General features: G+C 45.2%; 1 protein-coding gene across 1 annotated transcript; it reads left to right on the top strand.

The window, feature by feature from the left end:
* The first annotated feature begins 3801 nt into the window (after positions 1 to 3801).
* On the top strand, positions 3802 to 25926 carry LOC118795193 (SH3 and cysteine-rich domain-containing protein 2-like). The gene is made up of 11 exons (XM_036553591.1): positions 3802 to 4419; positions 14678 to 15035; positions 15869 to 15963; positions 18903 to 18987; positions 19606 to 19721; positions 20435 to 20504; positions 20839 to 20888; positions 21155 to 21243; positions 22368 to 22419; positions 23028 to 23165; positions 23489 to 25926. The coding sequence occupies exons 1-11, from the start codon at positions 4327 to 4329 to the stop codon at positions 23585 to 23587; spliced, it is 1245 nt and encodes a 414-aa protein (XP_036409484.1). The 5' UTR covers positions 3802 to 4326; the 3' UTR covers positions 23588 to 25926.
* The last annotated feature ends 448 nt before the right edge of the window (positions 25927 to 26374 follow it).

Below are 26374 nucleotides of genomic sequence, written 5' to 3'. Positions count from 1 at the left end.
GTTCCCCTGGGTGTCAGTCTGGGCGCCTGTAGCGAGGAGAGTTGAAGGTGGCAACACTTTGCCCTTGTCGTCCTCTCCGGGGCTGTGCATCACCAGCAGAGAACTGGCTCCAGAGAGAAGAGGCGGTCAGTTCATGTCACAGGATGTCACTCCTGATCAGGGTTCAGGGTCAGTGACAGTGACCATAGGCTGTGATATGGAACAACACAACATAGCCCACAACCCTCTGCTGTTTTTATCATTACAATATTTACAGTCTATTACAACCCTATTGTAATAGTAGAGTGAGCAGTCTGAGGGGGACTGTGATGTCCTCTGTAAGGGTCTACCTGGACATGTTTTCACCTGTGGCCACATCGGGCCAGACACACATGGACACATTCCCCTCACGTCGGGCCTGAACGGGCCTCTGTACGCGCAGCCCCTTACATGCTCTCCACACGCTCCTCTGCATCTAAATGCCTGTGTTTGTGTAATGAGAGATAGAGGAGAAGAGCTGCTGCTGCTGCTTTGCATTGCTGCAGGGCCGGAGGCGCCAGGGGTCATCAGGAAAACGGCGCGGGTAGCACTGGAATCATCGCGCTGTCACGGCCTGCAGTCCCTCGCTGCTAGTGAATGAGACGTAATCACAGAGTTAGCAGGGTTTCAGCACACAACGTGCTCTCAATCCCCATTCATTTCCTCGGAAGATGCTTCCCGGTGCCAATCTGGGATTTGCGTAAGACGCTGCAAGAATAAACAGCCTGCTACTGCAACCCCCTGCAAACAATGGGAAAGATCCTCCGGTAATTCCAGGTTTGTCCCTGATGCGTGAGGCATGAACTCCGCAGGGTTAAACACTGTGAATCCACACAAAGGCAGTGGACAAAAGGTTAGCCCCCTCAGCAACTGAGGCACCTTATAAGGCTCCCTGCAAACACTGATGAGGCCTGCGTGGGTCGACACATACCTGCGGGCTGACTTCTTATCCACCTTAAGCCTTCACTCGCCCCCTGTCTGATGCTCCCTCTGATGCTATGAGTAACTGCTAAGGTGAAATTGAGACACGCATGCCAGACTAAAGCACACATGCTGTTTTGCTGAGACTGATTCCACCCAGAAAAAAAAGACAACAATAAAAAAGTCATTAAAAATTCAAGATGCCTGAGGTGAGTCACATCTAACATTCGGTGTCAGTTCACATTCCCCCAGTTTTGAAATGCCTTCCGTGGGAGCAAAGGCAGGTTTCACCTTGGAGGACGAACGGCGGCGTGCTGAAGCAAATGAAAGGCCTGAGAGAGAGAGAGAGTGAGTGCAGGAGAGAGGGGTGTTATGCTAATGTGATGGGAAAAGGATGATGCATTTTTCAAAGGCTTTCAGCCGGCTTATTTTCCAGCGCTGGCTGGCTGTCTAATCCCTCCACTATCTTACTGTGCCACTGCGTCCAACATGCGACACGCTTACGCATGCACACGCGCACGCACATGCGCACACACACGCATGCACAACGTAAACTCAGCTCGTACATAAACACACACACTGCTCAAATAGCTGATTTTCTCCCCCTAGAAGTGGGGACGATTATTTAGAACATTGAGGCAAAAGACAAAAGACAGTAAGGGGGAAAGATTGCGGGGAATGACGTATGCCTGGAGGAAACACCGATTCATGCAATTTGACCTTTTACGCGACAGCCTTGTTCACTGCTTCCTGGGGCTATCACAGATACCTCCCCTATAAGCACCATGACCCACACTCTTCCGCCTCACCCTAAAACTCACCTGGCGGAGCGCTCGTAACAATGCAAAGACCCCCCCAGGTTTTCTCAGACACATTAAATGCACATCTATCTTATTTACACATGCTATCATGTCAGACAGGGTAAAGTCTTCATTGCCATCTGTGTTTATTGCTATATGTTCATGTCTTTGGGTGCTTGTTTATTGCAGCTGCATTTATCAAATGTAGGTAGTGATCTCCACTCCAGTGTGTCCAACTCTGCTTCTAAAGGCTTACGGGGATTCTTGATTTTCATCCCACTTTCAGTCTTTTACCCCTCCTTTCAGAGGACTGTGAGGTTAACGGAACTGTTGCCTCCAGCTCACAGTGTGATGGACAGCAGACAGTGGCAACCACATCAGGCTGGTGCAGACCCACGGTGCACCCTGCTGAAGCCTCAGAGACACAGTGAGTCAATTGAGCTCAGTGCGGTTGGGCAGGGCTTAGCATGAAAGGTCAGGCAACATCAATAAGGTCTGTATTTGTTCAAATGCTCAGAAATGAGGCAAGAGGCATGATCAGCTGTTCATGTGACTCTGCAGGGATCCAAGTTGTGCCATCACATTTTCAGCATGTAATGAGTGTTCTGTTGCCAAAACTGTGTAAAGACCCTCTTGGTAACATGCCCTCACACTCTGTGTCTGTGGTTTGCGCCCTGAATACAGTCAAATTTGTTGAGTTTAATCTGTCATATCATACAATGGGTAGAACGGACAGATTGGCTAGTTGTAATTATGCTACCACTAGGTGGAGCAGGGGTTATTTGCTCGCCCTTGTCTTTATCTTATTGTTACTTTGTATAATAGTCTGGCTGTAGACTGGATAGCTGAGAAAAAAAAAACACAGTGGGCGGAGCCGAATGACACCTGATGTAATAACTGCCTATGGGGTCGGCAAGAAATTATTCATTTTTTATTTTTAGAATTTGTAATTATAATTGATGATGACTGACTGACAATCAAACCAGAAGACACCTGGAGCATCAAATATCACACCTGACAGAATAATAAAAGCGCTGCTCCTGCCAAGCAATAGCAAACACTTCATTATATTCGCTGTCAGCTCTGCGAGACTCGTAATCGTATACGTGTGCCTCGCTGCGGGTAAAAATAATACACACAGGAATACGTAGACTGCATTTGCATATGAGCAACGCTTGGTCAAGACATGTACAAACACACAGGCCATGGTCGTAGCTCATACATCTTTTGGGAATTCAATATCTATCAAGTCTGTACATTCAGAACCTATGTTGAGTAATATGCGCTATCCTTAGTGCTGAAAATAACAGCTTCCAAAACAGAGGACTGAGTCACTGAACGCATATGTCCAGCATCCCTCGCAGCGATTCTGTGATAGCAGTTTCTATAGTAATTTTCGCAAGTACTTACACATGGGGATTCAAACAGAGTTGGGCTCCAGTGGTGAAGTTTTTATTCGCATAAACCGAGCATAATCCAATTTCGCATGTCAAAGTTATTTCCATGTACCCAAACTCTACTCAGGTTTGCCGAGGATTACTGTATGTTCCTCTAATTTCACCATTTGTGTTGCGTTAGGTTTTACTTGAAATATATGTAAATATGTTACAGCCCATGGCAGCAATCCAGAAATACCGAGTATCTCGTGCTTATGCATTTGCCAACCAGAACCGTTGCTGACCAATGCTTTTGAGAAATCGAATAGAACAGCATCTATTGTTGCTTTTAATTTTACGAACCCGAGTGGTCGGTACAAAACACTTGTTTCAAAACCACATTGTATATCTCTGCAGATTAAAAACTGCTGTGGAACAATAAAAAACAACAGACAGTCTCAATCGGTATATTATACAGTTTTGTGCAAAAGATATGTTATTCAATAAATGATTGACTTCAAGTCCACTTGCTCTCTGCATTTACCTGCGCTACATGAGCTCCACCCTTTACTGACGTCTTCCCGTCCCCATCAGCCCGGACTTTAAGACGTCAGTGAAGGTGGGAACGAGGGCGGGTAGACTGGGTGCTCCAATCAGCAATAAGGGTTTACGCAGAGTTATAGTTGGGTTTACCCTTAAATCAAACGCGCAGCAAAGGCGCGCTTGTTGGTACAGATGCGATGCATGGGCTCTTCAGAATATCAGATTCGAAGGAGCAAAGAACTTGTGGCAAAGAGCAATCGTAACTACGTGCCAGTGAAGTTATTATAATTAAAGAAGTCTGCCTGGACCGCGGAAACCTTGGAATTATAAAACAACATTTTTTTTTCATTACAGAGTATTGTTCTTTATGTTGATGTATGTTTGCAAGACAGTGCGAGATATTCGGATTACAGGACCCCACGTGTAATGCCACTGTGAAAAAGCGCACCAGAGACTACGTAGCGAAAGGAGAAGGCTTGTGCTAAAAGCACGATCGAAATTCCCTGCATACACTTATAACACGAACTAGCCCAAATGCGCTGCACATGTTTTGAACGTCAGGCGTAGTCAGCGGATTTTTGTCTGTAATACCTTAACGCAGGGAATACAAAAAGACCGCTTCATCTAGCCACCGACCCTTTCCGACTTAAATTGTCCCGACAAAACTGATGATGACGGAGAACAGCGAAAAGGAGAACGAGCCACAGAACCGGGAACTCCAGCGTTCGCCAAGCACAGTGTCCATACAGCCCGTATCTAAGGTAAGGTCGGACTCGTCTATTTGTCGCACCTGTTCGGAGAATGGTGTCTTTAGCCAAGCGCATATGAGCGGGTCCCACCCATGACTCCTGGCGTTTGGACACGATTTGATGTTTTATTTCTTGGGTAGCTCCGTCATTACGCACTGGTTCTGCGTGAAATGCAACCAAAATGCGCAGTCAAAATGCGCATTCAAAACGAATTCATAAAAAAGTTGGTGATTCTGACATTTTGTCTCATTAGAGCAAAATGGTGTGTCTGGTGGTAAGACGCGTATGGTCGTTTGTACTGTTTAGGTTAGTTCAGAGAGAACATGGATTGGATGCATGTACAGTTTAAAAGGCATTTGTCTGCTACAAGTAGAGCTGAGAACATTGCTGTAACCAAGATATTGCATAATGTGCTTCTTGCAGTGATCTGTTTCTTGTACTTTATTTATAAAAATGTAAAGCTTTGTCATACCCCAAAAATAAGTTGCAACGTGAGGAAAATATCTGCACGCTTGTTCAAATAATTTTATTGAACTGGATGCAATGAGCACAAGCACGCCTAGCATTGCCCTGAATTCAGTCAGTGCGTGCGCCTTTATCAGTTAGGACATTCCGAAAGAATACTTTGAGTTAAAATTTTATTCATATATGAAAGATTGTTCAAATATGATTTTTCTCTGTGGAAAAAGGGATTTTTCATGTCACATGGAGTCAATGTTGAATATTTGCACTGGTGAACATTTTTAACATGACTCGTTATGTTTGGTGATATGTCTGGGATTATTTACAATGTAAGGATACATTGTGACCATGCGGGAAGTATATGTGACAGGACTTGTAAGATTATGGAATACATCTTTAATTTATACATCCCCAAGGCTTAGTCGAATTGTTAGTCATGCTGACGTTCTACTTGCATGACCTTTAATAACACATTGTCACAATTTACCCCGCCCACGGCATTATATATATGTATTATAAATAGTACGTGTGTGGACCCTATATATTTATTATATATACCTTGTATAGTATACCCCACCGTCTATACCCTATATATTCATAGGCCTATATCATTTTTACTACTATATTGAAAGGTGTCATTTGAGGATGGTGGTAGTCACACCTGAATTCCGGTTATGGGCTGTATATGGGGTCTTTGTCGACACTGAGGACGGCTGATGACCACAGCCTGTGCAAAGTGCAGGACAATATCAAAATACCGTTTTCGAGAATGGATGTACGACTTGGCACACTATTCCCACACAGATGATAACGTCTGTATGACAGGGGCGCGTTGATCTCGTACAGGACAGATAACGGACAGGACATTTTTTAAAGGTCTGCGCTCTAAAATTTTGCAGCGCGTAAAAGCTGTGCTCTGTAGACGTGGCCATGTGTGTCTGAAGAAAACCGCAGGCTGGTGAGCTGGAAGGCGATTTTTGATAGCACGTTCTAATCTACACAATTCCCAAAATAAGCCACAGTACAATTTAAAGTTGTTTTTAGAAAACAGACCATGGACAGCTTTTTGAATTATTCGAATTACGGAATTGAGAGTAATAACATACATACAGATGATTTTACAGTTACACGTAACTTAGTGGAGGGCGGTTGTCACTTTTAGCTGTCTATTAATGTTGACAGCCTTATCTAGGCAAGATTTTGATACTGATTAATGAAAGCCGTCAAACGTCTAACATACGAAGAAGGAGAACAACAGACCGATGAAAATAATAAATAAAAAAGTAAACGCAAATTACACTACATATCTTTCCACTACAAACCAAACTTGCAAACTTTCTCAAAGGTATTTACAGTAACAATATTTCAGTGACTGAACGACAAATACAGAAGTTTCTCCGTTTGGATTTTGTTTCGTAACTCAAGAAAACGAACAATTCTTGTAATGCATAGGAATGAACTGTGCCGTGTCTGCAAGTTCTACAAGTTTATTACACCTTTTTGTACAATAGTCCCAGGCTTATGATATCTTTAGTGTTTGTCTGGTCTCATCATATTTGGCCACCAGCTATGTGTAAGTTATTTCTGAAATGTCTTCTGAAATCACAGTAACAGTACTTTTGACATACATATTGGATTGGTAAACCTGGTGTACAGGACTGGTAGATCTCAGACTGACCATCTGAGGAGTGCGGTAGATTGCCACCAGCATTCCTCTTACATTTACATTTAATCATTTGGCAGATGCTTTTATCCAAAGTGACTTACACGTGAGGTAGAGTACAAGAAAAGCAAAAACCATACACAGTCACAATGTTAGAAGTGCTGAATGACCAAGTTTCAATAGTTGGCCAGTCAAGGTGCAAGCTAGCTGGTAGAGATGCAGCTCTTCTGCATCCACTGTACAAGAGTTGTGACAATATCGAGTAAGTGTAAGACCAAGTGGATGTCAGTGTTGTGCTTTTTATTGACTACTTATGATGTAGCTATTGTATTAGTATATGGTGGCATTGTGACTCTGATAATCTTGGATAAACCTTTGTTTCATACCATTTCCTTTAATGACTTGGCTGCGGTTCTTAATCACATGTGACAAATGAACGCAAAACTGATGTGCCAGCCTTAAGTCAAAATGATCTGAGTGGTAATGTAAACAAAAGTTGTGATTTTCCCACTTTGGGGATAAAAGATGATAAAACTGGGCATTTACATGTTATGATATTGAATTAATTGTAAAACAGTGAGGGAGGGGAGGTTGAGTTCCAGACAACAAGACGAGTATTTAAACTTGCATCCTTGTGTTTCATAGTTAGGAATTCCATGGCAACCAACCCTGTTCTTTTGTGAAAACCATTTATACACCTTGATTTACTCATGAACAATGAAGGTAATGTACTCACCTAACCTACCTGAAATTGTTGGTGTTAAGTTGTCTGAGATGACCATGAAAACTGAAATTCAATTTCTTGAAGTCTGTAAGACCCCTATAGCAATAAACACTAATCTTGACAAACAGGCTTGTTTTCCCTTTGTGATGGAAATTGAACCGAAAATGTTATGGTCATGCGCCTGATGAAAAATTTTGAATGGGCATCCAATTCAGAGAGGTCATTGCAATGCCAAATTATTTATAGGGGCTAGAATGTACTACACCATTAAAAGAACATCAGAGTGAACTGTCTGTTCCAGTTATGGTTATTCAGTTTTATGCCCCAAAGGATATATTCAATTTGAAAAAAAGCCATAGGGATGTTAAAAAAGGAATCAGGAAGGCAACAGGTTTTCTGTGCTGTATGAAAAGACCTGACCATTATACCAGAAGTTATCTATTTTATTGCTTTACATTTCACTTTTAAAAATGTGTCAACTCCAAAGGCTCTGTTGGAAAAGCCAACTGAGACGGTAACCAACCACACATTAAATTCATTGTGGCCAGTTACTTCAAGTACTGCAGTTATTCATCGAGGTGAGTTGATCTCAATTTATTACAGAAGGCTGAAGTCATGAAAAATAGTTGCAGTAGACTGTCCAGTGAATGAGCAGTTGAAATGAATTGTGCCGTTATTCCTGACTGATCAAGAGCTAAGCAGGAAAATGCCAAGCTACAGAGTGAAATGGGTTATTGAAATGCACTGCTCCAAATCTGTTGGCTTGGCACTACCCTGGAACAGAGCTGGAGACACCTGTTTAATAAGATCACACAAAGCCTCTGCAGCTTAGTGGTAGCGTGGCAGAGCATACAGTGGGGTAGACATGCCTCTTCAGTCCAAACAGAGATAACCCCTTAAATGTTATGTGCAGACAATCTCATTTCCTAGCTGCGGGGACTTTCTGACTCCAAGAGTTGATCCAGGATTAGTTTACTCATCCGCCATCCTAGTCATGGTGTGTGTTGACCAAGGATCAATGCTCCAGTGCCCTGCCCTCTCTTCTCTGACTGCAGTGGATTGTACTGGTAAAGGTGTGGGAGAGTCTTATTCATCATATGTTTTCTTAATACCTGATAGGACTGCATTCCAGATTTTACAGAGGAATTGAGAACAGCATTCCCGTGTGATTCTATAGTGTGTGGAGGACCGATTTTATTGTCGTCACTGACCCTGATAGTGTCTCATGGGCAACACTCCTTGCATGACTCTGTAGGTGTCTAGAAGTGCGTACAGAAGCGTACATATTGTAACTCTATCCCTCCTTTTCATTGAACCCTGTCGTGACCTCAGTGTAAAGATGGGTTTGCATGTGGTAAAGAAATTTTGATTTGTTTTTTTTATGCCTTCCAATCATGTTATTTTGAAACATGTTTTACTTGAGTGGAAAAGGGCAAGAAAACAGCAGATGAAGTGGCACAGCCCTTGGAGAGAATTGTCATAGATGGGCTTGAGTTTTTCTTCATTGAGGTGCCTGCTTTGTGCATGGCTGTCAGCAGGGCTGATCTAATAGAAACTACTCTGTTGTGGGATCACTGTTCAGGGGGTTATGGTCTAGAGAGAGAGCAGGCTCCCCAGAACCCTGGCACCCAAGCCCAGTCTCATGGCTCAGCTCTCCACAGTGAGTACCTCTGTGGTAGGACTGAGAGTGGGATCTTCTCACAGAAGCAAGGCTGCATGGAAGGGATCTACGACTGGTTGGGTAAGATTGAGGGGAATCATTTGGTTTTAAAGCATAATTTTGAACCTTTGTTTAAAGACTGTGTTTGTAGTTGTAATTAAACCATTAAACCATGTTTAAAGACCTCATACTGTTGTTAAGGTGACAGGACAAAAACCAAAGTGGGGTATGTCTCCACTGCTAGCCTAAGAGTTGAACCTATTGTGGGGTTACTCCCAGTCTCCGGGAGCCCACTGAAGAGCTTGGAGCTGAGGAGGATGGAACTGGAGGATATGCAGATGTCAAGATGGCAGTTTCTCAATCTCCGGGACATATATCATAGTAGTCTTTGCAACTGAGGCACTCAAGAAGAGATGAAGAGAGAGAGATGAGGAGACAAGAATCTGGACACGTCTATACAAGGTGATCAAGGGACAAGAGTTGAAAGGGAATGGAAGTTCAAAGGAAACTCAAAGCATTGTAAATGCATTGAGCATGGAGTGGAAAATGGCAGTTAATTCTGGTCAGTGGTGTTAGGGAGATAAAGGTAAGGCATAGAGAGTAATACTACTACAAAAGATAGAGGCAAAAAGGATGATGGGTAGAGAGGAAGATGTGCTGATTTTGGGGTGAATGTCACAATTTGTCCCCTATTAGTTACTGTTTTTTTGAGTGGTGGAGAATCTCTCTGATGTCTCCTATGTGTATTCCCCTACAACACTGACAGTCAAGCCATGCACAGACACACACACACACACACACACACACACACACACACACACACACACACATATGCAGACACGCAAACAGGAAATCTGTCCAAGAACCACTGCAATTTTATAATCGAATAAACAAATGAATCATTAATGATATACTTTGTTACCACTCCCGGATCAGCAGAGATGATAAGTGTTTGATTAGAGTGGCTGGGAGAAGCTATGACTCACAGAGGTAGCAGATGTTCATTTCAACCTCCACTGTCTTACTCACGGCTCAATAAGATGCTAGAGGGACAGACAGGTGATACTGTGGGGTATTACGATGACTGCAGCAGCCCATGTCTGTGACCACATGTGCAGATCAGCACAGATGAGATGTCACCAACAAATGGCAGCAAAGAAATAACTCCCTCTGTGTGAACCTTGTCATTTCTGTGACACAATGAAAACTGCATTCAGAACCCCCCCCGCCCCCCCCCCCCCCCACCACAACCACCACACACGCACGCACACACACACACACTCCTTCAGCCTATTCATGTTTTTAACTTGCCTGCTGTTTCCATTAAGCAGCTTGCAGTTTTTTTTTGCCTTAGGCGGGTGGTAGGAACGGCGGGGGGCACCAGTACTGTGACTCCTCACTGGAAAGATGACATTTCCACCAAGGGAAAAGGAGGTTGAGTGGGTGGTTTATTGGTGTAATACATCCACTCCAGCTATGGGATCTCCAGTGACCCTGCAATGCTGACAGTGCACAAGCCCAAAAATGTTAGACCTTCCCAAACCCCTCAATGCACAATGAACCTTCAAAAAAGTTAACTTTACTGTACTGGGGAAAACTCTTAACACCTTTTTCCTAAATGAATATATAGAACATCTATCATGGTCTTCATCTATCATCTGTCTTTCCCCCACTCTTAGTTCAGTGCAGTTAGTACAGTGCCAATGATTGATGCATCACAAAGATTCATCCGTGGAGCCAAGCATGTACAAAACAAACAAATGAACCATAAAAACGAGTTATGACAGACAGTTGAAATCAAAGTGATATCTCTTGCTGTAACAGCTGCATGGGGCCTGTGATCGGATGATAATGGGGGAGTGGCAAAGCCGGCAGGCCCGGGTTGGTGTACGACAGATCAATGTGGCAGGGACGGGATGGAGCTAAGGAGTGTCACGGACTCGGGTTTTTTCGCCATCGGCACCATCCTCACAGGGCTCAGCAAACGTGTCTTGTCATCAGCGATTCAGAGCACATGTTTTATGGCCATGCATATTTGTGACTAATGACATTAATCTAATGACATTAAACACTTCTAGACAACAGAGCTGCCCCTCTCATTTTAATGATCTCGTCCGCTTTCAGAGAGCCTCAACTCAGAAACAGCTACCCCTCCCTGATTGATGCGATGTCACCTGATATGTGATCATAACAAAAGTGTGGCGCAGCTCTAACTTTCTCGTTCTAGATATGTTTCCCTCACTTTCTGTCTTCATTTAAATTCAGCACCACTAACAATAGCTGTGTGGAGGCTGAGCAAAACCGCATGACGCAGTAGAAGAAATAGTCTGAAGTCTGTGCGTTTGAACTTTACATTTAAATGGGAACACGCACAACTATGAATACCCTCTCTAATATCACGATCTACGGGACTCGCATCCATTTTCAACGTGTTTGTTAACAGGGATCAGATCACACATTGTCTGATCTTCCTCATTATTGCAATGGTGATGCCGTTCTCCTGGAGTGGGAGAGTTGGTGTGTTGACCAATGAGATTGCGTTCCCGCTGCGCAGTGTGTGTACGCAGGAAGTGAGAGTTGGTGTGCGGGGGTCCCCCCCCCGTGTCTGTACGCCGAGTGAGCTCATTCCTGACCTTTTCCTCCTGCTCTGGTGTGTCAATGAACTATGCTGTCTGCTCCACGCTGCATAGGTCAGGGCCAGGGTCTGCGGCCTAACAGATGCGGGGGCAGAGAGAGAGGGGGGTGCAGTGCTGGGGACTGTCAGATACACCTGCAGACACTGGCTGCCGTGCAACGTGGAATGTCAACCTGCACAGTAATCGGGCATGCCAAAAGTACCGAGGTATAAAGTAGAAGGAAAGGGGGGCGGGGATGCAGTGTGAGCAATATGATGCTTTAGGATTCAAGACAGGTCTGAGTCATACCATCTAAAGGTTATGGGGAGGGAGGGGTTTAGGGCCTGGTATTGCAAATGCAGAACATTGGCTTCTTATCTGTGCTAATTTATAAATATTCCTTACATATAACAAAAGTGCAAACATTCTCATGTCAACACTGCTGTGTGGTCAGAGACTGTAAAATACATCTGATCAGTGGCTACGGGCTGAGAGCATATTGCTTAAAAATATCACTGAAGAATGTATCTCTCCCGTATAAACTCGCAAAAAGGCATCAGATGGGAGCTGAAAGGGCAAAATGATCACACAAGGGAAGAGAGGAACACATAATGATGAGAGGTTAGAGAAACAGAATGGGAGGGGGAAGGGGGAGGCAGGGGGAGAGAGGGAAGACACTTGAGAGGTGAGGGGGTGTGGAGAGGGTGTGGTCACGGTCCGCTGCTCTGCGGGACCTGCAGTCCTCCCCTAATGGAGTCTTACTCATCACAGAGCTGCAGGCAGCCCGGGGGGGGGCCTCAGAGCCCCAGCAAAATAACAAATGATTACCTTTTGTGTGTGTGTGTGTGTGTGTGTGTGTGTGTGTGTGTGTGTGTGTGTGAACATGCACAGATGTGCATGTCCGTGTGTGCATGCGTATGTGTGTGTGTGTGTGTGTGTACACGCACGCTCATGTGGGGGTGTGTATGTGCGTGTGCTTGTGTGTGCGTGCATGCATGTTTGTGTGTGTGTGTGTGTGTGTTTGTGAGAGGGTAAGAGAGAGAGAGAGATAGGATCAGAACACACATACACCAGCAATGCATTTACTTTCTCTGTTTCTTGATAGCACTGCTGAAACAATTATTTTGTCCCTAAGGGGTGAAGTATAAAGTTTGTATCAGAAGTAGGCATTGTGGCTGGTATAATGAACGATCCGCCTTCATGCGGCTGTTTTCTTAGAACGCTCTCCATCCCCCTGCTCCCGCTGCTGAGTTGTTTCGTCTGATAAACCGCCGTGCAGCAGCATGTCCCATGGACATTTCTGTCTGCCTTCATCATTAATTCATCTATGGGAGGCTTTCGGTAGGTTATTTTTATCCACCTGCCAAAATATCTCCTCCTCTTCAAACAACTTGCAAACGAGGCTCCGGTGTCTGCATGTTGCTCGGTATGAAAAGTCTGCAAAATAAACAGTACAAAGTTACTCTTAACTCTCTGGAGTTAATTGCCATTTGTTTGTTCATTGAAGGAGTGATCTTTGTCTCATGAGCTATTAATAGAGTCTAGGTCCCCTGGGGGGGGGGGGGGGGGGGGCAGTAAGGAGTGGTACAGAATCTGAGGGGCTGGGTCCCAGGGGGCCCCACAGGAGTCTGCAGATTTTAGGCAGGCAGAAACTTCTCAGCTCTCCTAATGTCCTCCTTCCTAATGCAACCAGTAACTGAACACTCAGAATCTGGGCCTGCCTTCACTGTAGAATGGAACCACAGGTGGAGTTCGCAGTGGGATACAGTATTTTCCCATATCTGATACAAATTATTGAGATAAAGAACTGTCTAGCCAGAGGACCAGGACAGGTGCCAAAATGTCACATAGGTATCACCTGCCTGAATATTGTCTCTGGAGAGAAAATATTCAGTTCACATAACCCTGCAGTGCTTCGACAGCCATTGCTTGCTCACAGAATCAAGCGAAAGAAAGGAAATGTACATATCTTTGCAGTCTGTAATTGGTTCAGTGCACTCAGTTTATTTAGCAAGGGTCAATAAGGATTCTCTCATGTACGTAAACAGCTTACTAAATTGACTTAATTATGGCACATGTCCCATTTACATGAACGCTAATGCTAATTTTCTCTGATTGATGCTTTGCGTCAGCACACTAATTTATGACCACTGCATTTCTGCCTTTCTCATTTTCAGTCCTCGGTTTCTGTACAGATTAAGAATTTAATCCACTGATCACGTGTACACTGTAAAGTATTGCAACACACATCAATTTTACTCAGGATAATTTCAGTTAGGTACACCAATGACAGCTAATGATGTAAGATTGGCTGCATACTGCCTTTTTAAAATATGTCTCTGTATAATTAACCGGACGTCAGATATGAATGGACCTCGAAGAATCGCTGAATTTCTCTTTTTAAAACTCAAAAGGAATGTGCAAAGTAGTGATCTTGATCCCCAGGATGAAATTACAGATTGCCTTTGCTGGGTAGTGAAAATTTGTCAAGTTTTACCTTTATATGGGAATGCATTTCTGTAGCACCTTTTTGATAGATGTGAAAAGAGCATGGATTTGTGGGTAATCTGCAAGAACGGCCATTTGGTGACATGAGCTGATGAGGCTCCATGAAACTGTTCGCTCAGTCTGATCAGTGCTTTTTTTGTCCTTAACTTTGAGCAACACAATTTAACAAGTGTTACGTTATTTGCCTGTCACTGATATCACTTTATGGCGTAGTGTGAAAACAAGAAAATGTAACAATTTGTGAAATAGGTTACCTTAATTTGAGGACAAAGTCCATTGCATAGGTGGAATTAAAGTCAGCAAATAAGATAAATCCATACATAGCGTAGATGTATAGATTAATAAATCTATGCGTAGATTAATAAATCCTTTGTTTTATTTGTTGAAATTGAGTGCCCTGCAAATTGGCTAGTGTTCACTGATATGGCTGCACAAACTTAATTATTTACATCCTTAGCCATTGGAGCTAATGATGTGTGATGCTGTTTACAAATGTTATTTTCTTAATGCTCAGTTCTGGCCATTATTTCACCCACTAGGCAGTGAAGTAATTCCTCCATTCCTCTATGTGGCGCTCTCTGTTTTTGTGTGCTCTTAAATTGCCCACTCTCTCTCCTGCGGTCCCTCTCCTCCCGCAGCTGCAGCGTCTGAAGCGCTCCCTGTCCTTCAAGACCATCATGCGCAGCAAGAGCGTCGAGAACTTCTTCCAGAGGTCCAACAGCGACGCCCGCCTTCCCCCAGACTTCCTGACCGACCCCCCGCCCCCGTCTCCGCCGCTGCTGCCGGGGTCCCCCATGACCAGTGACTGCTCTCCTTCCCTCTCCCCCTCCCTCAGCCCCAACCTGTCCCTCTGCTCCCAGTCCCCCACCCTCACCTCCTCCCCGTCGCTGTCCTCCAAGCCGTCCGCCCAGCCCCGCCCGCTGTTGACGCATTGCTTCCAGGAGCACGTGTTTCGTCGCCCCACCTACTGCCAGCTCTGCAAGCACATGATCGTGGGTAGGTCACCAACTCCATCCAGCCCCGCTTCTTACCCACCACCACACACTGTGACACTATGAGACCAGGCCTGGGAAAGTGGTATAAAAGAGCGTGCTTCTAAGAGGACAATTATAGCTTACATTGGCGTATGACGAATCAATTTGTAGAGTAAGCCATGCACATAATTGTTTTCTAATATGTAATGCCAGTTTCTTTGCTGAATACAAATGTTTCTTTCACTGAACTGGAAGAAATGTAGATTTGATTGTGTGTGTGTGCGTATGTGTGTGTGCATACGAGCGTGTGTTGAAGTTACTGAACATTCACTCTCCGGGCCGGCAGTTGATTCTTCATTTCTCTAGCTAATTATTCCTTTCATGTCACTCTCTCTAAACGCCCTCCCTCCCCCGCCACTACCCCCTCTCACTCTTCACATCTTTCCTTTTGGCTTGTGAATTGGATTCATGTGCAGTGGGGATTTAGAGATACATTATGCTGTTCAGACTGAAATGCGTTTTTTAACTTCCACTGCTCGTTGCCTCTCAGTTTTATCCACAAAGACTGCTTTCCTTTGAGGCAACCACAAAAACACACTGATCAGACCTGATGTTTCCTTTCAGGCTCTGAAGTAAGCAACTTGTAAGATTGTATTTATTAGCTCATTGTGTGAGCAGTGCAGCCTGTTGTGTGCATGAGCGTGTATGAGTATGAAATGCTAATATCAGTTCCAGGACTCATTAACCCTTGCACTCACCCTTGCATTGCACTAAGGAAAGAAGGTTTTATGGCGTTATTCCATCCGTTATCCTTTTTTACTGTGCAGTCTTAACCTGGTCCCCCACCCTGTGCAGGTAACTCCAAACAGGGCTTGCGCTGCAAAGCCTGCAAGCTGGGTGCCCATCTCTGGTGCTCCTCTGAGCTATCACAGCAGCCATGCAACGGCAAGGTAAGACCGGCCAAGAGCACAGCATGGAATCCACCCACAGGAACTTGCTACTCCTGGCTGAATACAGTTTGTACAATAGGACAGCAGTGTAGGCTAGTGGTAAGGAGAAGGGGTTGTAATGAAAAGGTTGTTGGTTTGATTCCCCGCTGGGGCACTGCCGCTGTACCCTTGGACAAGGTGCTTAACTCAGTAAAATGTACAGCTGTATAAAAGGATAACAGGTAAAAACTGTAATCTATAAGCCACTCTGGATAAGAACACCATGCAACTGATAATGTTCTCTGCCTCAGAAAAACTATTTATCCCATGCGACAAACCTTCGGTGTGAGCGTCCGGTGTGTCATTGTGCTTGCAGGGTAGCACACCCAGTTACATAATAAGATGCATTTTGAAAAAGGAGCCTGTCTAAAAAGGTACAGAAGCGGGGATAAGGGTACAGATAAAGCTGACAGAGGGGGAGAGCGGAGAGTGACCCGCAAGAGTATCTGCGAGAGAGACAAAGGCGAGGTGCGGCGCCGAGCCGCTAGGCGCAGCTCTCCATTCGGCTCTTTTGTTCTCCTCCACGCCAGCCCCCTGACAGGCTCAGATCTCTCATCTCAAGCCGGTCGGAAAATCGATACCTTCTCCGCACCAGCCACCTCGGCTAATTCAGTGTGAAATTCTGCCTGTGCAGAGTAGCTTTCACTGAGACGTGACGCGGCACGGACACATGCAGACCAGCTCTGTGTTCACCGCGCTCCACCGTTTTGAGAGTGATGGACGCTCACTAGACTTTGGTAGAACATTGCTTTTGGGCTATGCTAAGTGTATGTATACAGATGTGAATGTATATTCAAATCATATGAGACAGCAGACCCTTTTGGAAGGGAGGGGGTTAAAGCATTGATGTCAGCAGATGAGGTGGAGACAGGAGCAGGGACACACCAGAACCCTTGTGCAGTGCAGAAGCACCAGTTAAATCCTTGAGGTACCCAGTCAGCAATGTTCAATTTAAGCCTTAACCGCCTTTTAACTTTAGAACTAAAAACAGGTTCACCCTCTTAGCTCGGGTTCTAGGTGGTTTTCCAATACAGTCAACTCCTGTATTTGTTTTGCAGTTACAGGGAGTTGACTTTTTATTTTGCTGACTTGTCAGCTCAGCCTGCTAGCATTATTAGTGCTAGTCTACTTGCAAATGAATTGTGGACACGGTTGGTAAGATGTGTTTTTGGTGGAGCCGTTATCAAAACTGTTGACATAAAGAAGAGAGAAAGAAGCATGCCACATCACTGTTCTCAGCATACAGCTAGAAGTAAATGGAAGCACTGCGATGTAGAGTCGAGTTTTTGTTCAGGAAAACCTCAGCCTTGGACCACAGACAAAGTCCAGACAGTTATCTAGATGTGCCACAGCTCTGGCTGTGGGCAGTGCATTACAACTGCTCTATACTAGGTCAGCCAGCTTTGGCTCCAGCTAGCTCTGGCATGGTTCCAGCTTGACAGTGGAAAAGGGGTAAGAGTTTGCTCAGGGGTCTCATCTCCACCAATGGCAGCTGTCAGCTATTCTTCATAGGTCTGGCCATAAAATCCCACACAGAGGCTCACAGAGTGACAGCCTGCACTGCCCAGAGTTATTGAGCTCATTTCACTGGATATGATGCTGCGCTATTGCATTTTTTTTTCACTCACATCCTTATAGCAGATATCAGAGCATGCGAGAATCAAGGCCAGTCCCAGTGAGGCGGAGGACATTGAAAGGGTTTAAATAACTTGTGCTGTACGAGGACCTCTTTCTGAGTTTAAAGCAAAGGAGAAAATTGATCAGGTTTTTTATCGATTGACTGTTTTTTGTCCTGGCAAGGTCCTTTGTTCTAGTCTTTGAAGAAACCGTGATTCATTTGAAGGCTGAATTAAAAAGAAGTATTAAAAAACAGACCACCACCATGCTGCTTGTAATGGGTTATAGGAGTGTTAGAGTACTGCAGAATCATATGCATTAACTGAATTGTGGGTGTATACACTACAGCCCCAACATGACCAAAATATGTGTTCTTTTGCTCCTGATGTATGCCCATCAGCATGGAAATGAATGCTATCATACAGATGCAGTTACAGTGCCGACCACTCAAACAGTGCCACCCATGGTGACATCTGTGGCTACATTTTATGAGCTGCATTTACAAACAGGAACAGAATCACATTAACTGACCCTCTGGCCGGAGTCACAATAACAGCTATGCTGGCCTATAACTGTGGCCATTGATGCACGCTGCCCTATCAACCTGCCAGACAATCATCGTGTTTACTGTGAGTCCCAGCATACAGAATAGGAAGGCCACCCTTGATCTCAGTCCCTACCAGCTGCATAACTGAGGGCTGCATGGTTGATAAATATTGGCATTTGGTCTAAATTTTACTACAATTTCATGAGACTAGGTAGGGGAGACAGGGGACTAAAAAACCCCATTGTTGCTTGATGTTGATGTGCGGCTGGACTTCGCTTTTTATATTACATTATTTGCTTAGCAGCGACTTACGCAGCTTATATTTGACAGATTATCCATTTATACAGCTGGATATTTACTGAAGCAATTTTACCACAGCAGTGTGCCATCTGGGAATGGAACCAGAAATCTCTGAGTTATAAGTCCTGCATCGTAACACAAAAACAGCAATAGGAGCAGTATGTATTGTGGATAGTGAAGAGCTTCCGCTGTTGATATGACTGGGGTTAATTTAAATAATTAAAACTTTTTTTTTTTAACTTTTTTCAATAATTGTAGAAATGTTTTGTTTGTTTTATTTTTGGTATTCTTTTGTGGTTTTGTTGGTTTGTATCAAGCGTATGGTGTGTATTACACCGCTCTTTATCTTGTCATTTAATATAGAGATTTTAAGAGAGGAAAATAAAAAAGAATCTCTCTCCCTCTGTCTCATTCACCTACTCTTCTTCTGCCTCAGTCCGGAGCTTTCAAACGGAACTTCAGTTCCCCAATGCTTGTCAACGATCAGCTGGGCGTGGTCAAGGAGGCGTCCACCACCAAAGGTAAGGAAGCTGAATGGACACCCTTTACCCAGGACACCTGCACAGCTGCCGCCCACTTCCCGCCTGCTGTCACAACAGTCCCATTATCCCACAGCAAAGCAAAATCCCTGAACCCCTGCTACAATAACCGATCCATTATTCATGTCATGGCTGCTAGATCTTATTAAAGTCAGCTGTCATCAATGATCGCTTTCTCCAGAGTACATCATCTGCATTGATTCAGTTATTCTCACCCAGGCAGTGTCCGCAGAGAAGGAAAGACTGTCGCGTCGTGTGCCGCACACCTTCTCCATAGCTACAATAATGCCTTTTTTCTGCTCTCCTCTGCCACATGTCTAATGAAGCACGTCTTCGCCTCCGTCACTAATATAGTGCTTCCATTCTCTGCTATCCCCCATTCCGGTGTCACCTTAAGTGCTTTCTAGGGATATTTTCGCAGTTCTCTAAATGGGTCATTCCCTATCTGTGTCGGTTCACTGATATTTATCCCCTGCGTTCCACATCCTCCCTCTGCTAGCAATAAAAAAAGTGCAGCTCTGGGCACATTCTGTCCCAAACATTTGATCCAGGATCGGCTTGTCCTAATATCAGTGTGTGTGTGTGTGTGTGTGTGTGCAGAGTCTGGGAAGGCACGTGTGGACCCTGTGTATGAGACCCTGCGCTACGGGACGTCCCTGGCGCAAATGAGCCGCTCCAGCTTCGGCAGCGTTTCCGAGTCGCCCACCTGCAGCATGGTACGAGGGGGGTCACTTTTCTGGGACTGGAAGGAGACTGGGACTCTTATTGCTTGTGTTTGAGTTAGTCTGGGGGGGCCTCTAAAGCTGATTTGATTTTCTAGTCCTGTCTGTCTTGACTAGTGTTTGTCTGCTTTATAACTTGGACTCTGTATTTTGTATTTAAATCAACATTTATCACATCATTGTACAAGTGCGAATGCCTATCGCAATGCTTGCTTAAAAATGTAACGCACCAAAGGAAAATACAAAAAAGGAAACTTAAAGCTGAACAATGCTTTTTACATGTGAACATTCTGAAAGAATAAACATTGAAATTAGAAACATCAATTTATAATGTAACAGCCACTATAACAACAGCAAAGATTACATGACATTTAAAAAAATGATGCATTTGTTATGGAATTTATGTATTTGTTCAATGAGGTGCTTGTTTATGCAGCAGATGCGCAGGATGACTAAGAGTGCACTTTGAACCGGTGAAATAGATGGTAGAAAATCTGTGACCATTTGAAACAAGTTCACAAATATCAGCTTCTGCATAAATGCCCTCACATAACTCAGTGCATGGGAAGATGCAGGCAGTACGCATATTCAGACAAGCATATTCAGCGTGCTTTAGCAGTGATGTGTGCAACAGCGTGTTATGACAGCATGCCCTGCTGACTCCTTCTCTCTCTCTCTCTCTCTCTCTCTCTCTGTGGCCACTTTAGGATGAGGGAGGGGAGGAGAGAGATGAGGGCCAGCGCAGTACAGAGGAGGAGGGAGGCCAGGACCCTGGAGGTAAAAGCCTGGTCCCATATCCCCCCCCCCCCCCCCCCCCACCTTGTGCATCAGCAGTGGGACAAGGAGCAAGGGCAGGAGAGAGATGACCCCATTACCTGTGATATCTACCCATTCCCATCACTGCTGTCATATTTAATGATATATACTATGCTTATGATCAGGTTCCTTATTATAGCCATCAATTATGTAGAGATGTTCCTGCTCCGGAGGGGGTTTGACCATGTCCTTAATGCGTGTATGTTTCTGTAGGACGTGACTTAGACAGTTAACCTTACCATTGTCCTATTCATAGCAGAATGACTCGTCCTTTGTGTCTCCTGTTTCTTCTCAGATCTCACTGCATCGGAAAATGAGAAGGTAGAGTCAACAGAGGAACTGAAGGTATGGAGCCAGCGTCTTAATTATTCATCGTGATCTTGCTCCATTTTGCTACACAGAGAGGTCCTGTAGGAGCAGCCCAAATCTCACATTTCATGTTCCTCTGTCTCTGTCTCTGTCTCTCTGTTCTCCTATCTTGATTTTTCATTTGGGATGTTCACTTTTGGACCAAAGTATGAGTTCTCAGTTTTCTGTTTTTCACTGATGTAATGAAGATGATCGATGTGTCAAATGTCTTCTGCCCTCCTCTGTCTCTGGGTGCTCTACAGGCTCCCAAACGGATTGAGGTTCACTCCATCCACACTTATGTAGCCCTCTACAAGTTCCTGCCACAAGAACTGAACGACCTGGAGCTGCAGTGAGTAAAACTTTAAGAGAAGAGGGAGTGTGTGCATGTGGCTGTGTGTGTGCGTGTGTGTGTGTGAGTGTGTGGTTCTGGGTCTGGGTGTGTGTGTGGGTTTGTACCTTTTTCACAATGCTGTTTAAACTGGAAGGGGGAGACATCATTAAGCTTAAAACAGCAAAATACTGCCACAGAGATGGTATCACCAATGAAAACAGTCATGTTGGGATGTACCTCAGAACAATATTACCCTGAAGGTCAACATGTAGTCCCCACATAACCTGGAAAAGAGACGTGTGTGCGAAGGAGGGGACACAGATAAAGAGCAGTGAGAGATGAGAGAGGAAGATAAAGGTGGAAATGAGGAGGAGTTGGGACAATGTGTACAGCTCAGGAGATAGGGAAGGAGAGGGGGAGGCAGAGGATGGGGAGGGAGGAAAGACAGAAGGAGGATAGAGAGAGTGATGGCTGGGGTGCTGAGGAGAGCATCAGGGAGGGGGAGCTGCGTCAGCATGCAGGTAAGAGAGAAGCCCTTACGAGAGCAACTCTTATGTACCATCTGTTGTACTGTTGGGGGGATGTCAGCATGCGTTCCTCACGTAATGCTGGACAGACACTTGTGCTCTTCAGTGCAGGTGAGAGGGGCCGGTGCCACAGTGCAAGATGGTCATGATGAGCCAGACCCACAGTACTGCATGGTCAAGAAGGGTCAAACCCACAGTACAGTGCAGTCAAGAAGAGCCAGACCAGGGGTTCCCAAGTGGCTCAGTTAGCAAGGTGTTTGTCTTGAGAGAAAGCAGAGCACTACAGGCTCGATTTGATCCCAGCTGTGTCATAAGTCACCGGTGACGAAATTGGCTTTGTTTGCCACGTCTGAGAGCAGAAAAGTCATCAAAGAGTGGGATCTCAAGGGTCAAGCGGCTTAAATGAAGTGTGTTACATGAACTGGAAATTATTGATTTATTGTGGTCTGTAATGCACCTGCCTTTATTCTCTTTACTGGTATTCATTCTTTATATCAGTGATTACCAGATGGGATACATTTTCATTTTGGATAGTGTGTGTAAAAATAAAGTACTTTGTGTTAACTTTAATTGCCTTTCTTGTCATCTTCAAATCTCTCTCTCACTTTCTCTCAGTCCTGGTGATCGTGTGCAGGTCACAGATGACTCAAATGAAGAGTGGTGGAAGGTGAGTAATTAATGACCCTGTGTGTGTGTGTGTGTGTGTGTGTGTGTGTGTGTGTGTGTGTATGTGTGTATGCCTGTGTGTGTCTGTGTGATCTTGTGTGTGTGCTTGCATACAAATGCTCACAGCGCGTGTCCCACTTTAATAAACTTACAAGCAGGACAGAAATAGAACACAATATCGGTGGAAAGTGCGTAAACGGTAAAATACAATGGATTTTCTAAAAAAAACGCTTTGACCTAGAATGACCCTATATTGGATTTCTAATGAGCTTTACTCATTCTTTTTTTTCTTTCTGAAGTGTGGGGGGCAGGGGGTGTATCTGTTCATAAATAAATACACGTGGACAGAAAGAAGGAGGCACATGAGGGGTGAGGGTGCACACTCATGTACTCACACACACACACACACACACACGCTCATGTAATGCTGCAAAACCACTCAGACAGTGTCCTCAGATTCACAAAGCTGCATGTCTCAACCGAAAAAATGCTCTGCCTGCCCCCTCAACACCATGCAGTATAATATATGCACGGTATGTTCATGCCACATGTTAATCATGACAGTGTGTCACAATGAAAAGCCAGGGTCTTTTTTTCTTTTGTCCACAGGGGAAAAGTGGAGACAAGGTGGGCTTTTTCCCGGCCAACTTTGTGCAGAGGGTGCGTCCAGGAGAGCGAGTGTGGAGGGTCACGCAAGGCATCCACGGCAACAAAGAGATAGGTCACATGACTGTGAAAGAGTCCCAGGTCAGCCTACATGCAGATACAACCAGACTCACATAGACGTGTATGAAGCAAGGTTGCTCTGTGTCTGTGGCTCCTCTCTCTCCTCCCTCAATCTCTCTGTCTCCGTATCTTGAACTCTTGTTTCCTCTCATCACAGTGTCTGTGATTGCTGTATCTCTCCTCTGTATCTGTGACTCTTCTGTTTTCTAACGCATTGACCCTTCCACTGTCTCTCTTTATATCATTGACTCCTCTGTCTCCTCTGTTTCTCTGACTCCTCTGTCTCTTCTCTCTCTGGTGTTGGTCTCTGTATCTCTGGCTCTAATGTTCTGTCTCTCTGTTAGATCTGTGTGGGGAAGAACGAGGACAGCAATGGCTTCCTGAAGCTCAGCAGTGGGAAGAAGAGAGGCTTGGTTCCCTGTGATTCCCTAGAGGAGATATGAGCTCCTGTTTGACCTTTTCCCCTGCCCCCCTCCCCCACCCCACAAAAAAGCACAGGCCCAGGCCAGGAGGGGCGTCCCACCACACCCACCGGGAGGAAGAGGCAGAGCACCCAAGGAGCAGCCTGGAGACATCAAAGCTCATAAGCCACAGAAACAGCATGGGGACCCACCCCCATACCTGTCCCATTCACCTGAATGCAGACCCCACACTTGCATACCACCCTGAAGCTCAGTGCGGATATCTACACCATCATCATGAGAGTGCTCAGCAGTGGCAGTCCTGCTCGGTTGCACTGTCATCCGAAACTTGAGTCTCTTCAAGGAAATTAGCAAAACCATTTTAGCTGCAATCCTGATTCAGACCAGATTTTAGGCTTTGGGCTCCTCCGAACCCTCAAGGCTACCCCCCACGAGACTGACCGTATCTGGGAGAAACTGAGCTGGACATCTTGACCTGCTTCCTGAATCTAGAGTCTGTGTGTGAGAGTTAGGGGGAAAGGGGGGGGGGGGTGTTCCAGTTTTGGATGCTGCCACTGCGTTTTTTTTACACCTTGTCTTCAGCCGGTGGTGTGTGGTGGGACCACCCCTCTCCGGGGCACACACCCCACAGGAGCCGAACGGAGAGAGACAGCGAGCAGGAAACGGCACCGCAAAGGCCACACCGTCTTACCTGGGGAATTGGTCACATATCATAGAGGAGAGACCTTATGTGTGCATAGTTTCTGTGGGTTTGTGGGAGCTTTAAGTTCTCACATGCAGATGTGTCAAGTCTTGCCCAGCCGTCAACAGATAGCATTGACATTGCTGACTCCAAAGTGTGAGAATGAAAGTGGCATTAACATGGCAGGGGCCAAGGAAAGGGCCTGCATTTGTGTGTGTGACAGAGAGAGAGAGAGAAGGAGGAAGAGAGAGAGAAAGAGAAAAAGTATGAGCGTGTGTTCTCCTTGTCCTCTGCTTTGGGCCACTCTGTTGCACACTGCATCCCTGGGCTGGGATTAAGTTCATCTTAATTTAGACTGGCAGCTCCACAAACTATTTCCGTCTGTGTGTGCAATTTCCTCAAGCTTTGTAAGGCCACAGAGTGAAGTTGGGCCACACCGTCAGTACTTGATGATACAGTACATGATGCACCCTAGGACGCTGAGAGAGTCATGTAAAGGACATCAGTCAATGCAGGTCTACATATCGCATGACCATTGGAGATTTTTTTTTGTGCTTCTGTATGGGGTCGTCCACAATGCATAGACTTCTATTTGGTCAAACTGCAATGCACTTGTTACTTAATTCTGAGTAACAAATTTAAGCATGAGTCACTAATTGAAGTTACTTATTTGTTTCTTGCATGCTATGAGTTCAGTTCAGTTACTGAAATGACAGAAAAATGTTGTGAAAGAAATGTAAAACTGGCTTAGGTGCATTGCAGTTAGACTGAATCAAAGCCTTACTCTCATAGTCAGTACCTATGTATAGGAGAACTGCTGAAGACATGCAAATATTAGGCAGTAGAATTTAAAGCAGTAATCATGGGTGACATGTGCTCCGACTAAAACACACAGATGGTGTGTTTTTTAACTTGTGTAGTTGTAGCACCTTGTTGTCATTGATAAATCCATTCAAATATTTGCCAGCATCTTGAAATAAACATACTCAAGGCAAACAGCATTGATATGTACATATAGATAGATCGATATATGTACATTTGGTGGTGGAGCTGTACTGATTTTCTCCAGAGAGTAAATCAATGTGAGCCTGACCATAGGTATTCTTGCTTGTCAGCGCTTCACGACTGGAAGACCAAAGCAAACCGGGGTGGGAAAGAAACGGGCCAATTGACGCACAGGTGCCCACACAGCAGGCACAGCGAATGAACCGTGCCAGGGCTCCACTGCCAGGCTTCGGGAGAGAGAGAGAGAGGGCCGTCTGGCCGCTAGTCCTCAGGGTTCAGACACAACATGTTATAATTAGATTGTTCTCGTGTATATCAGCGGGCTCCTCTGTGGGGTGGAGGTGGGGCAGGCGTTGAGGAGGGAGGGGGCGTGCACTTGAAGGCCGCGCGGGCACTGTCACGGCCCCTCTGCCTCCGGGTGTCCTTTGAAGGTGTCAGATCATTTATGTTTGCTTCTCGTGTCACTCGTCAATCTGTCACTAAGGGAAAAGGACTCTCAAATCCTGCTGACCTGGTCAATCGGCCTCTTGTGCTTTTTTGATGCCGGTTCTTGTTCCTCCTTTAAAAATGGCAAACGATAAAGCAGTAAAGGTAATTCCAGGAGAAAGGAGTTTGAAGCATGGATAAGAGAAGGAGAGAGAGAGAGAGAGAGAGAGAGAGAGAGGGGGGGGGGGGGGGGGGATGTGAAAGGAAACCGGAAGGAGAGTGCAAGCACTGAAAGATTTGGCAGCTTTTGCATCTCCTTGCTCTGTGCGCCTGACGCACTCTCTGCGGGGACCCCGCTCTCTCTGATCTTCTGCGCTGAAGCCTTAGATGGGCGAGGCGTTCAAGTCCTACAGCTCCGCCTGTGATCCGTGACTACGAGGGGGGGGGGGGGGGGCGGCACCTCCCTTCTCTCCGCACAGTGACAGCCTTGGGATGATGAAACTCACACTTGTACATACCAGAGATTTCTTTGAAGATAAAAACTGACAAACAAGAATACGTACAGCATCGTGGGGACTGTGTGGAACTTTCTTTCCTGCTGTGGGGGGGGCATGTCTTGGCTTCATGCATCGAGATGGAGGTGTGTCTGAAATGGTCTGTTCTGCTTCTTGGAGGAGGGGTCAGTCGCTGCTGAA

This window comes from Megalops cyprinoides, chromosome 19 (assembly GCF_013368585.1).
Source record: "Megalops cyprinoides isolate fMegCyp1 chromosome 19, fMegCyp1.pri, whole genome shotgun sequence".
Taxonomy (NCBI): Eukaryota; Metazoa; Chordata; class Actinopteri; order Elopiformes; family Megalopidae; genus Megalops; species Megalops cyprinoides.
This window is presented reverse-complemented; position numbering and strand designations above follow the sequence as displayed.

Excerpts from the sequence above, each read along its gene's own strand:
- LOC118795193 (XM_036553591.1), top strand. The coding sequence starts at position 4,327 with ATGATGACGGAGAACAGCGAAAAGGAGAACGAGCCACAGAACCGGGAA. Across the intron at positions 20,505-20,838 it reads GGGAGGCCAGGACCCTGGAG|ATCTCACTGCATCGGAAAAT; the intron begins GTAAAAGCCTGG and ends GTTTCTTCTCAG. Across the intron at positions 22,420-23,027 it reads CAAATGAAGAGTGGTGGAAG|GGGAAAAGTGGAGACAAGGT; the intron begins GTGAGTAATTAA and ends TTTTGTCCACAG.